The sequence below is a fragment of the Podarcis bocagei genome, assembly GCF_964188305.1.
Source record: "Podarcis bocagei genome assembly, chromosome: 9".
Lineage (NCBI taxonomy): Eukaryota > Metazoa > Chordata > Lepidosauria > Squamata > Lacertidae > Podarcis > Podarcis bocagei.
The window spans coordinates 57173804-57188101 of record NC_138134.1 but is presented as its reverse complement, the minus strand read 5'-3'; the positions used below and the strand labels follow the sequence as shown (position 1 = coordinate 57188101).

The window sequence follows — 14298 nt, the reverse complement described above, 5'->3', positions numbered from 1 at the left end:
ACTATGCAAATATGAAGGGGGTCTTTGAATATCAGATTTTTAAGGGATATGGGAAATGGCCAAGGAGCATCAAAGAATGCCCTGTTGCTAGTTCCTTAATATGTGGAGGCACAAATGTGAGCAGTGAAATCTTGGAGCTCCTGTGTCCTGGCACTCACACTTTGCAATTCTTTTCCCAGGAAGGTTCTCTTACCCATCACACTGGGCTTCTTCAGCAAATTAGCAAAACATTTGCTTTTTAAGAAAGCAATTTGCTTCTATTATCCTTGGATGATAAAGTGTTCTGTCTACAGTTATAAAATATTAGCATTCTCAATGTTGCTCCACTTCATTTGTTTAGCTGTTGCATGCTTTAATGCCCCCCGCCATGTGTATGATTTAAGAAGAAGGAAAAACATAGTAAACCACTGGAGGAGCCTTTGCTTGGACTAAGTATACCAGAGTAAAATTGACAAAATAAATATAAGCAAAATCAAATGTCCTTCACACTCTCAGAGGTGTTTCATCAGAGGAAATGGATCAAAACTATAGTAAACAAGCCATGTTCATAACCAAACCCTTATCTGCAAAAGTGGAGATAAGAATTTCTGTATTTAATAGATGACTATGGCAGAGCGGAACACAGCAGCACTTATTTAGTATGTTTTTAAGCCACCCTATGATGTATGTTGCATATAATGTGACAGAGTGGGGAAACTAACCTGGCAGTGAAAATATGGAGCAAATAGTCATTGGTTTAAAGCCAAACTAGACATCACATGGCAGATGTGAGTAACAATCTCCCAACTATTTTTTTATTATTATTATCCTTAAATGAAAGGCGGGGACAGGAAGCGACAGTCTTAAGTGGAGGAATGGTGAAAGAGAGCCTGCTTAAACCTTCCCCTTCAGTTGGTTTTCAGTTCAACACACACAGCCCAACACAATTGGAAAAGGACCCATTGAGCTCACCACACCCACAAACCATTTCGCTCAAGACTGCAGCCTCCTGAGGCTTCACTACAAAAAGGAAGAAAAATATTGGAAGACAGTTGTGATAGCTGCATCTGTCACATAACATCTCAGCTAGCCCTAAGCCAGATCTGTTTGTTTGGGTGTTTGCAAGTCTAGAAGTTTTATAGGGCATTCCTTCAGTTCCACTGTATTTACTGGGGCTTACTCCCAAATTGCATAGAACTGAAAGCTTGCAACTCAATCCAATGCATATTCATTCAGAAGTAGGCCCCACTGTAAGAGTGTATTGAATTTACAAGCATTATCAGTTTAATTCCTCAACCAATCAGCCTGGAGCTTAATAAGAAGGCCCCAATTTTTATCAGCGAAAGCTAAAAAAGTGAAGTTGAGGGCTGAAGACACACTTTGTTGTTTCTGGAGATGTTTGGATGTGCCTTTGTAATATGAAATGAAATTAAAGATATTAAAGATAATTCAGACCCCATGAATGCATAGCTGAAATTAATAAGCTTTTGCCCCAATGTGCATCACTTTACACATGTTTACATGGAATTTTGTTTGTCATTTTACTGTCTGCTCAGTTTGGAAAACTCCTTTTGGGGCTCTTTGTAACACCTTTTTGTTTTAACCACCCTGAACAATTTAGTATCAGTATTGTCAGCTTAAAAACTGATTCCCAAATACTAAAACTAATGGATCACAACTCCCAAGTTAGGAAGTAGCATGGTCAGAAATATTCAAACCAAGAAGAATTCAGTTGGGAACTTGATCTGGGACATGTGTAAACCTAGTGGCATGGTACTATCAGAACTGAAAAGGCGACAACATATTTAAAGTTTGGTACAAGGGTGATAACAAGCAATGTATCGTATTGTCCTCTTTCCTGCAGGTCTACTCCGTTAACAGTGTATGTTACAAAGGTGTGTCCAAAAGCTTTCCAGCATCTAAAGAGAAATGTGATAAGGCAAATGGCTCTTGATCCTACGAAGCAGCCATCTAGCAGAAACAGGGAAAATGTTGGGAGATTGGCATCAACTGTAGGAGGGAACCCTGAATCCTGTCAACACAGTCACAGCTCAGGTACTCAGTGGAAGGGGGAGAGAGAAGCAGATGGCTAAGCAAACAGACTGACAGATATCTCACATGCACTGGTAATGACATTTCAAAAGTGACAAGCCTGGAGAACAGCCAGCAGCTGTGAACAACATGGCTGTAGAAAATCAGGTCCGGGTGCACAGTGGAAGTCCTTTGGTAAATTAGACATGGTAGAATATTTTACAGATAGGTCACAGTCGACCCGTGCTATGCAAGAGCAATTTAACATTGGAATGTTAAGTAGAGGATTTGCTGTGGACACCACCTGATGTGTATACACACAGCCAATAAGACCCTGGACACAGCTCAGTGTCTCTGGGCAAGAAATCAGCTTGCTTTATCTTGCCACACTTTTTGTCTCTGATATGCTTGTTTCCTTTGCCTGCTTTAACTCATTCCAACTTGGCATGTGAACAAGGAGCCAAGAGGAATATTTGCCAGTGTCACCACTGAATTTGATTTGTTTGCTTGCTGCAATGCCTTCGATGTGTATTTCCTCCCAAGAGTGCATGATCCTACATATTTCTGCCTGGATTCATTTCTCTCTGTCTGGGATTAGAAAAACCCAAGCCTTTCCTAAAAGCCATGTTTTATTAGTCATTCTGTGTTGTGTATTTACTAAAACGAACTGATGAAAATCTTGCAGTATGCAAGACATGCAAGGTTTGTGATGCTTTGAATTGCCTCACTCTGACCCAACTTGCTGGAATCACAGTGCAACATAATTTCAGAATCTCTTTATTTGGCATTTTCTATGTTTGTTTGCCATAATGCATCAACAACTGGAGCTTGTGTTTAAATTCTTGCATGGTTTCCCAGTCCACACAGTTTGTAATTTTATCTGCTCAACTATGTGCTTTGTGGGTTGTTTATTTTTTTCCATATGATACTCGTGTTCAAACCGAGGTCATGGTTTAGGGTGTGTTAGCAAAGCATTCCATGGATATATTTTCAGATTGGTAAGTGGCTTTCAAAGCTTTTCCCCCCTTTCTTTTTATTATTAGCTTCTAACTTGCATTCTGGTATCATGTTCAGTGCCACAACTATGCATTATGAAGACGGATGAGATGAACCCAGCAAATTTATTTAAGCTCAAACTACACAATATCTGGGGGATCCAGGATCAGAGCTCTCAACTTATTTTCCTAAAATGCATCAGTGGGTGAAAAGTCAACCACAGGGGAGGGTCTTTGATCCTGTTCTCTTGCATTGATGAAGCAAAGCACACACTCTGGCATAAGACACAGAGGGGATACTCATGAGAGTATTATGAATTGCCTCCTGAATCAACACAACATACAACTAGTTCAGCAATGTCTTCTGATTGGCCGCTTGTATAATGGATGGGGAACATGTGGCCCTCCAAATCATAGGCGCCGACTCCATGGGGCTTGAGGGGGCCCGAGCCCCCTCAAAGATTCGTTTGGGGGGGCTCTGCCCCCCCAATAATCTCCGGCGCCCCTCCAGCAGAGCGCCATCGCCGCCCCTCCCCCAGCCCAAAATGCACAGGGTCGGGCTGCATGCCTCCTGCCCTCCCTCCCGAGCAAAAGCTCCACCCAATTTCCTTCGGAGCTGATTAATAGGCGCAACACGCTCTCCCCTATTCGCTCACGAGGAGGAGGCGCCACTTTATTTGCATATTCATGAGCTTATTTATTATTCATGAGCTTTCCCGCCCCCCCCCAATATTTTTTATAAGTCCGCGTCCCTGCTCCAAATGTTAGACTCCCAACTCCCATCAGACCCAACCAGCATAGCTAGTTGTCAGCGATGATGAGAGCTGAAGTCCAACAACATCTGGAAGGTGGCAGATTCTGCATCCCTGCTGTGTAAATTCACAAGTAAGGCATGAAGGTGATCCTAGAATTGTAGAGTTGGAAGAGACCCTGAGGGTCATCAAGACCAACACCCTGCAGTGCAGGAATCTCAACTAAAGCAGCCATTGCATCAAAACATAGATCCACAACATCTAGCAATTTGAAGTGTACTGCTTCTGAGCATTGTATGCCTACTGCCTCTTCACCCCATTTCCATTAGTTCTAACTAGAATGTATATACAGGTTCAACCACCCATCCCACAGGACCCATGCAGTGTCCACTCAAAGGCAAGGCATGTAGGCTGGGCCAAACACTAATAGGATCATGATCTCCAAAAGCAAATTTTTGTCATTCCAGAAGTAGATGGGATGCAAGCTGTCAACTATAGCCCCAAATGAGTAGACTACAGATATGTTATTGGGAAGACCCACATACATAACAACGCAGGTTGTGTACAAAGTGGTTCTCCCAAGTTGTGCGGTCTGCAACTACATAGGTGTGAGCAGTCATGATTTCACAGTCCCACCTCCAAAAGGTTTGGCCAGTGGAAGCTATTGTAAAACACATGGTTAGCCAATGCATCTGACACACACACCATAAAGTGCACATGTCTGAGTTACAAATTCATAAGTTGGCACATACCAACTTTGATGGAGCCATACAATCTCCACTGCTGCCACCACCACACCCATGAAAATTTGTGCCCTGTTTATGGCAGGATAACCAAGCACAGATTGGGCAGAACTCTGGGTTGTAGGTGGCTATGATAGGACACTATTACTCACAAAGCCTCTGCATGGTTCTTTGTGCATATACGCATGTGCTTCCTCACATGGAAAGGCTGTACTAGAATTTAGCCAGTTACAATTTTTTCAAGGAGTTATGTGTCCTTTGCTGACAAGACAGAAGTACTGTTTCTGGGGGACAGGGGGCGGGCGGGTGTGGGGGATTCCCTGGTCCTGAATGGGGTAACTGTGCCCCTGAAGGACCAGGTGCGCAGCCTGGGAGTCATTTTGGACTCACAGCTGTCCATGGAGGCACAGGTTAATTCTGTGTCCAGGGCAGCTGTCTACCAGCTCCACCTGGTACGCAGGCTAAGACCCTACCTGCCCACGGACTGCCTTGCCAGAGTGGTGCATGCTCTAGTTATCTCCCGCTTGGACTACTGCAACGCACTCTACGTGGGGCTACCTTTGAAGGTGACCCGGAAACTGCAATTAATCCAGAATGCGGCAGCTAGACTGGTGACTGGGAGTGGCCGCCGGGACCACATAACACCGGTTCTGAGAGATCTGCATTGGCTCCCAGTACGTTTCCGAGCACAATTCAAAGTGTTGGTGCTGACCTTTAAAGCCCTAAATGGCCTCGGTCCAGTATACCTGAAGGAGCGTCTCCATCCCCATCGTTCAGCCCGGACACTGAGATCCAGCACCGAGGGCCTTCTGGTGGTTCCCTCATTGCGAGAAGTGAGGTTACAGGGAACCAGGCAGAGGGCCTTCTCGGTAGTAGCGCCTGCCCTGTGGAACGCCCTCCCAGCAGATGTCAAAGCAATAAACAACTATTTTACTTTTAAAAGTCATCTGAAGGCAGCCCTCTTTAGGGAAGTTTTTAATGTTTGAAGCTGTACTGTTTTTAATATTCAGTTGGAAGCCGCCCAGAGTGGCTGGGGAAACCCAGCCAGATGGGCGGGGTATAAATAATAAATTATTATTATTATTATTATTATTATTATTATTATTATTATTATTATTATTATCATTATTATTATTATCATTATTATCATTATCATTATTTCTGCATCCTTTTCCCTTTAGATGCTTCTTTCTCTAAACCAGGGGTCACCAACCTTGTTCCAGTGAATGCTTTCACTGCTGACACAGGGCAGGTGCCCCAGACTTTGACTTTTATTTTTTTAAAAAAACAACAACAAACCTCTAGTCCTCCTAAGTAGGAAGTTACAGGGCAAAATGTGTGGGTAGCTTTTAAAAGATTTCTGTGAAATAAGACTGGATGTTGTGAGCCACCTAGTGTATTTCTGCAGGAACCCATTGCTATTGAACAGCAAAAGTACCAATGTGTTTGTGGTGTGTGTGTGACATCCGTGTGTGATCTCCAGAATCAGGACACAGGTGACTCCCCATGGTAAGCATAAGGTTCTTAGGGGGTGGCTCTCTAATGTTCTGCTATGCCAACAACAACAAACTTCAATTATTTTGTGGCTGGCACCCCCAGCACACTCTCAAATTCAAAATGCAAAAGGTTGGTGATCCCTTTACTAAGGACAGCAGCAAAACCCATGGTTGCATGTTTGCATGTTCCACGGTTACTTAAAACAACCACAACATCCATTTCTGTAACCTATTTTACAAGAGATAAAGCATACAATATCAAAAGGACAAGGGATATCAATATCGTGTCAGGTTCAAAAGACAATGTTTGGGATTCCAAAAGCTGCTTAGATTCATAGAAGGGGTTTTGTCCTAGCAGAGTTGGCTTATTGGTTTTGGGGTTTTTTAGCAGCTGACCTTGCAGTCTTGAACCTCATCTCAACTGCAGGCACCTTCCCAACTGTCAGGTGGGATTCATTGGGTGCCTGATAAGGTCAAACACTGACCATTGAACATGCTGGCTGGGGCTGATGGGAGTTGTAGTTCAGTCACTTCTGGAGGACCTGTAGGACAGCTGCATATTCTTGTATGGCAGGGGGTTGGGCTAAGTGATCCTCAGGATCCCTTCCAGCTCCACAATTCTATGATTCTATGACTCAAAATGTGTTTGGAGGTGGTGTTCTGCTTTTATAATATATTTATGGAGTTCTCGCATAGCATACAGTGGTGGTGGTGGTGGTGCTGATGAAACGATAACAGGGTTCCAAAATGGTCCCTGTTTGGTAGAATAAGTTCTCCATTGCGGTGCTGAGAAGTCTGCAATGGTTTTTTATAGATGGAGATGGTTTCCAATGGTTTTAATTGCTGGCTGTTTGTAGGTGCTTTATCACTCCCTGGTGAGAGGCAGGGAAGGACAGAGATTTAATGATTGGTGGGATGGGGGGGAGGAATAAGTAAAAGAAACAAATAAGAAGTTCCGCCTCCCAGCCTGCGCTCCTCTTCCCCGCTGCCAAAGGAGAAAGAGCCGCGGGGGAAGGTGGCGAGGTTGCGCTCGCGCGCGCCTCTTTCGTTGGTGAGCGGCAGCGCCGCCTTCAGAGCGCAGCGTCTCCTTCGCTTTTAGGAAGAGGGAGGGAGGAAGAGAGTGAGAGAAAGGCAGGGACGCAAGAGAGAGAGAGAGAGAAGGGGGCTCCCTCCTGTTGCTGCTGCTGCTCGTGGTCTTCTCTCTCTTCTTCCGCCCATCCCTCCGCCAGCCAGGATTAGCAACAGCCCCGAGGGCACCCGGAGTTCAGTTTACAGCGCGCGCTTGGCTGGGAGCGCCTCCGAGAGGAGAAGGAATCCGTGCGCCTTCGCCCTCGCCGCCTCGCATCCCTCCCCAACCTGCTGCCGTCGTTTCTATTGCTAAAGACGCGCCGAGGCTACTCTCCTCCCTCCTTCTTTCTCTTTCTCTCTCCGTCTCTCTCTCTCTCTCTCTCTCTCTTCCCTTCCCGACCATGGATTTATCCCTGAGGTTAATCATTCTGTCCTGGCTCTACCTGGAGGCTTTAGGGGACTTCGACGGAAGGTAAGCGCAGACTTTGGACACTTTGGACACTGGACCGACGGGTGGGCAGATGGATGGGGAGGAGAGGCGAGAGAGACCCAGGGCGGCGGGCGGGCGGGCTCAGGCTCCTCTGGGGAACCTGGGGGTCCCAACTTGCCAGCCAGGGAGACTCCTCGTCGTGACACATTCGCCCCACGCTTGCCCGAGAGGTCAGGGCTCTTTCCGGAGTGTGCAAGGTACAGATCTGGCGCTTGGCGCGCGCTCGGCATTCGGGAAAAAACACGCGGCAGACGCACCTGCAAACCCCAACTGCAGAGGGCACAGGAGCATAATGTAATCAGTAGAAATAAGGGAAGGGGAGGGTTAGTTTGTTCCCCTTTCCCCCATGCAGCAACTTATTATAAGGACTACAACAATCCTGTAGGGAGATCAGTGTCTCCTTGTTGCAAATACGGGGCATTGACACACAGAGAGATGGCTTGTTTCACGGAGGAATGAGTCAAATCGGGGACTTCTGATGCACAATTTAGGCTGCAATCTGAAGCCCACTTGCCTGGGAGTAAGATTCGTTGAATTACTTCTGAGTAGACATGGCTAGGATTTCATTGTCAGTGTCACTACAGCAGTTTTCTTGACGGGGGGGGGCTGCATTTGTAGGAATGGGTTGTTTTCAATCCGATTTATTTATCAGAGCATATTATTTATAATACTGTAGTATTGATTATGTTAAACACAATCTAGGTGTGTTTTATTTGAAACTAACTTCCATTTTTGTTCTCCGGAACTTGCCTTTGAGTAAGTGTGTGCACAATTGAACTCCTAGACTGAGTCTTCCTTATGGGCTTTTAACTGTAAGGTCAACTAAAAGGGTGGATTCCTGTTACTTTCTTACAGCAGGTGGCAACGATTTAGTTGGGGGTTCTAATCTGGATTAGGAATTGTACTGCATATGAAACCAAAGGAAAATTGCTCTGGATTAATTGACAGGAAGAAGACAAGGGTGTGTGACAATCATATCAATGGATGTTGGCTGCATTCCATGGATTTCTTTTTCCATGATACTTTTGACACATCTTACAAAAGGGAAACATATCAACAAGAACTTCAGAATAAAGTACATTGATTATTGTGCTGTGCGTGCATTGGCAACCATTTCCCCGTTATTTATGCAGAATTGTGCAGATTGTCAAAACTGAATAGCTGAAACCTGCAAAACTCATTTATGTATACAGTATATATTTGCATGGTGCAGAGAAGGGACAGCCCTCAGGTGAATTGTGCAACCAATATCAAGTCTGAGAATATTCATAATACACCAAGTACTCGTGTGTGTGTTTTCCAGACATACTTGTGTAGCTGCAAAACAGGTATCTAAAGTAGGAAATAGAAAAGCTGTGAAATGTAGGGTTAGATTGCATTCCCTCATGGAATGTACATACTTCACTTGTGTGGAGATGTGAGATAGACAAGCTTTGACAGGTTTGGGCAACCCAGAGTTCTTTATAACTTTATTACTCAGTTGCTACCTCCATGCAAAATAGCCAATAATCTCTGTGTGATTTATCAGTTAGATCATGGCTATTGTGTATTTTGTATATAAAGCCATCTCAATTTGAAATTTGTGGTGAACTGATGACTGTTACAAAACAGTTTCCTTTTTAGATGCCATGGTGCATGCAGCAGTGGCAAGCAAATTGACTGGGAGGTGTTTGTTTCCAGTGGAATCTGTTTAATGTTCTCTGGTATCCCCTAAGCCAAGGAAAAAAGGCACACCTGGAAATTTGCCTCATTCATTGACTGGAAATGACGAAAGTCTGCAAACTGACACGGTGTCTCTTTCTTAAGGAATTTATGAAGACACCTGGGGATAGTGAGGTGTAGCCAACCCTTTTTGTATATAGTTTGCAGTCAATGTAATGAGCTCCTGTGGCTTTCACAATATCTGAAATTTGCACGTGCAACTGCACCTAATTTGGAGAAGCTTGCACATACCGAGGTACTTTGTATTATTTCTACCCTGCATTTTGAAGCAAGCAACACCCTCCCACCAGATGTCAAAGAGAACAACAACTACCAGGCTTTTAGAAGACATCTGAAGGCAGCCCTGTTTCGGGAAGCTTTTAATGTTTGATGTATTATAGTATTTTAATATTCTTTTGGAAGCCACCCAGAGTGGCTGGGGAAGCCCAGCCAGATGGGCGGGGTATAAATAATAAATTATTATTATTATTATTATTATTATTATTATTATCATAGGATGGCTAGCAATAAACACGTTTATAGCAATACAGCAATGATATAAATAGCATGTAATAAAATGACATTGAACCAAATGGGGGGCACCAATAAGATGCTCACACTGCCCTAAATCTGCCTCTGCCAGAAGAAGGGTTTGGATTTGATATCCCGCTTTATCACTACCCTAAGGAGTCTCAAAGCGGCTAACAATCTCCTTTCCCTTCCTCCCCCACAACAAACACTCTGTGAGGTGAGTGGGGCTGAGAGACTTCAAAGAAGTATGACTAGCCCAAGGTCACCCAGCAGCTGCATATGGAGGAGCGGAGACGTGAACCCAGTTCCCCAGATTACGAGTCTACCACTCTTTACCACTACACCACACTGGCTCACTGCCAGGGGTAGCTCAGTTGTCTTTCATCTTTTTAAGCAGTATGGAGGGTTTTTACCAAAGGTTTCAGATCGGTGTGGTAGAATGATTGACTGGAAATGCTTCTTCCTTTTTTTTTCTTTGTAAAAGAAATACCACAGAACCTAACAACAGTTAAGCCACATGTGCGAATCCACCTTATGCAGTTGTTTTGATTGAGTTCTTTTTATATGTAAAAATGGTAGTTACTTGTGACTAGATTCAGAGGTGTGGAGATGCTTACCCAACTGAATACCCATCCAGTTGAAAGTGATGAAGTGTGCATGGATGAAATCTGTAGCTGGATGTGTATCTAGGGGCAGTTCCTAACACACATTTGGATGTGCATCTTATTTATGCTCGCAGTTCCTAGTAATACACATTCAGAAACTTAATTTCATGCATGCATGCATTTCTTTACCTGGGTTGGATATTTATGCAGCACTGTCTGTGTTTGAATATAATGTTATATCATGATTTAGTGTTGTGTGAAAGAGCCTAGAAGACTTCAACTTTTCTCAGGCTTGCACATTCCCTTCTCTCTCCTCCTCCCGCACAGCTGGGAGGAAAAGTTCAGAAGCATTCATTTCTGCTTTTAATTAACTGCGATTTGTTGTTACATCCTAACTGGTTTTTAACACTCACTGTGGTTTAACAAGCTAGCTCAACTACCCATGGTTTTAAATTGGCTTGTTCGGAAGCCAGCCATAGTTCATGTGGAATGACTATCCTTGGTTCAGATGAAATGACAAACTGTGATTAATTAAAACAGAAAGCAAAAGCTTCTGAACTTCTTATCCCAGCAGTACAGATAGGGAGGAAGGAGTGTGAGAGTCCAGATTGAGGCTAGGCTCATTTACGTAGTGCTAAACTGTGGTTTTGCATTGTGTTTGAACACAGCCATTGAGTCTCTATTTAGTAAATGTAGCATGAGAACTAATGCAGTAACAGCAATTCCTGCAATTTCTTCTTGCTATGTGCCCAATAATCCATTTTACTTCACGATCATACGGATCTGCTGGATGGCTTATTTTTAAAAATCCCATTTAATATACAAATCTTATTTTATAAGCTAAATAAGTCAGAAGTTGATGTCTTGAGCACAGAGTCAGTGAATCAGTATACCAAGAAGACTGCAGCTCAAGTTTAAACATGAATCTAGATAAGTGAAATGCGAAAATGAGCGCTGAAGAGCTGGAATGTGTGTGTAATTGCTACAGCTATAATATGTCAAAATGTGATGAAAAACTTTGATGCAAATTAGGGAGTAGGTCATGCAGAATGTAGAAAAGACTAAACAGGATCTTGCATGAAAAGGTCCTTCCTTTAACTGTGCTTTTCTCAATTTGTTTAGCAGTTGACATTTATCTCATATGGACACTTTGCTCCAATAAAGTATGTTTTATTCCTACCTCATTGTGCATTGCAGTGTAGTGTCAGGGTCCACAAATTGTATTTGTTCATGATAGTCAACCCAACATTTGTGGTCACCAGGATTCCATCTATTCCCCTAGGGTAGTATTTTTACTGGGTTCTTGCACTGCTGTTCTGAAATTCAGCACGGTGTTGGGGACAATTCCACACTTCAGTTGCTTCAAACTCGGGAGGAGAGCTGGAGGTTGTCACAGTTGTGCTGCAATTCCAAGGTGCCACAAGAGCCTCGGAAGTACAAGGCAACCCACAAGAGGCTCAATCACCTCCCATATCTTGAGGATGGGGAAGAAGCAGGGGAAATCATCTTCTGAAGTTAGAAAGTGCTTCAAATGGGTTTGGAGGAGAATAGGAAAGTTACATGTATATATGTATAAGTTTTATCAATGTCGGTCCTAAGACTTGTGCATAGCTGTGGGGATGTCATCAGCTCTCCAGATGTTGCTGAACTACAACTCCCATCAACTTTGCCCATTGACCATAATTGTTGGGGCTGATGGGAGTTGTAGTTCAGCAGCACCAGGAGGGCCAAAGGTTCCCCCCACCTAGTTTATAACTTTAGTAATATCCCTGTGGGGCATAACAAGTTCCACTGAGCACAGTATCATGAATGAAAGGGAAGGACCATAGGTCAGTGGTAGATCATCTCCTTTGCATGCAGAAGGTCTCAGTTTCAATCTATGGCATCTCCAGGTAGGACTGGAAGAAACCCTGGAGAACTGCTGTATCTGTGTTCTGACTCGGTATAAGAAATCTTCCTGTGTTTCTAAATGAGAATGTATAAGAGCAATGTAAGAGTGATTGTCCAAGCTAACAAAGACCTGAGTCTCATTGGTGGTGGGTTATATACAGAGCCTTCAGAATCCCTCCACCCAAAGCTAAGGGGATGCTGGAACCCTGGCTCATCACACTGTGACTAGCCACGGTTTCTTGAAAAAACATGGAACAGAAGAGACAAGCATAGAAAAAACAGAACAGAGGGATGGATGGCTATTCATGGTGGGATAGAAGGGAACGGGATAGTAAAACCTTCTAAACATTATGGAGGAAGAGGGTGGTTGTTTACAATTCAGACTTTGCGAAGGCTGTCCCATACAAGTGAGCAGTTCTGTCTGTAGGAGTTCCATTGGCTCTGAAGATTTCATGGCACCATTACAATCACCAGGAAATGCTTTGCAATATCTTTGATTTTAGGGCATGTGGCCTAAAAGAGAGCCAGTGTGGTGTAGTGGTTAAGAGCGGTAGTCTCGTAATCTGGGGAACCGGGTTCGCGTCTCCGCTCCTCCACATGCAGCTGCTGGGTGACCTTGGGCTAGTCACACTTCTTTGAAGTCTCTCAGCCTCACTCACCTCACAGAGTGTTTGTTGTGGGGGAGGAAGGGAAAGGAGAATGTTAGCCGCTTTGAGATTCCTTAAAGGGAGTGAAAGGCGGGATAGCAAATCCAAACTCTTCTTCTTCTAATAACGTATGGTAGTTTCCCCATGCTTTGGATTTTGAGAAGCCTCCTTGTCAGGGTAGTTATTGTGTGAATCTGCCCTAAAAGGAAAACTAAAAGCATGATAGAGGTATGTTTCTTTTTAAGATGCAACACTTAGGAAATGGGTTATGTTGAGCGAAGAAGAGATGATAAAGGAGGGTATTTTACTTAACCAAAATATCTACATAGAAGCATGAAGAGAGAAAACAAGGGTGCACTTTACCTTTTGAGGACAGGACAAGGAACAATGGCTTCTGAAAAAGAGTTCAGTTGGCAGTAAGGTCCATTAATCTTAACCTTTGCAAAACTTTCCTGTAGCTTGTCTCACACCTGCGTGCGCGTCACTGATTCCCCCCCCCCTGCCCACTTGTCATCTGGCAACTGAACGAACATACTCGAATGAAAAATATTGTCTCTGAGTTGAAATGAGAAAGATGGAAAGTTCTGTTATGATGCTATATCTGCATAATCATCAAGTGATAGCTGTGATACCAAGTAATGTCTTGCAGATGCACCATCACAAACTTGTGTGTCTGAATACCCCCGAATCCTGCTTTAAAGTAACAGGTGCAGTTCAGTGTACTGGAGTGAGTTGTTAAGGAAGACAGTAATTGTCTCCAGTGGAAATTTTCAGTCCAAAGGTTTTAGAGGCCTTTTGTCAAGAATCCTATAAGTATAGAATGTCACTATTGTGTCGCAGGGCAGCAGGACTGGGCTAGATGAGCTGCTGGACTCCTTGCAACCATGTGTCCTCATGTTCATTCTTTTCCAAATTTATTTTTGGCGTTGGTGCAGGTGGCCCAGGCAAATACTTTCCACGACCGGATTGTGCCGTTTTGGAAGCCGAGTCGACTGCTGCTGGGGCTGGGCTCGCCACTCATGGGGCCAATGCCAACGTGAGTATCACCACTGCTGGGGCTTTGAGCCTTTTAAAACAGGGCTTGTTCCTCTCTAATAATGGCTTCCATATAATCACAGACACTCACATGATGCAGGGCTTATAATGCACATGGGACTTTTGCTTTCACCTAGAGGGACACTGACAGGTTAAGAATCTTACCCATTTTAAACTCCAGATTTCCATATGAACAGTACTGTAAGTTATGGAAATTAAATGCAGCATTAAACCAAATGTATCTTCATTTCATTTTATTTTTTTTACAGCATTACATTTGATTCAGGGTGTTTTTTGTTTTTGAAAAAGTTTATCTACATAATTTTTGTTTGTAG

General features: G+C 43.7%; 1 protein-coding gene across 5 annotated transcripts in view; it reads left to right on the top strand.

Annotated features, from left to right (window-relative positions):
• The first annotated feature begins 7004 nt into the window (after nucleotides 1–7004).
• NPNT (nephronectin) overlaps nucleotides 7005–14298 on the top strand; it is a 60700-nt gene continuing 53406 nt past the window's right edge. The window contains exons 1-2 of one of the 5 annotated variants that reach the window (XM_081209359.1): nucleotides 7005–7536; nucleotides 13864–13964. In XM_081209359.1, the coding sequence (XP_081065485.1) occupies nucleotides 7466–7536; nucleotides 13864–13964 (172 nt within the window). In that variant the 5' untranslated portion in view covers nucleotides 7005–7465. The remainder of the gene's footprint in view (nucleotides 7537–13863; nucleotides 13965–14298) is intronic. The other 4 variants (XM_081209355.1, XM_081209356.1, XM_081209357.1 and 1 more) reach the window with 4 other exon arrangements.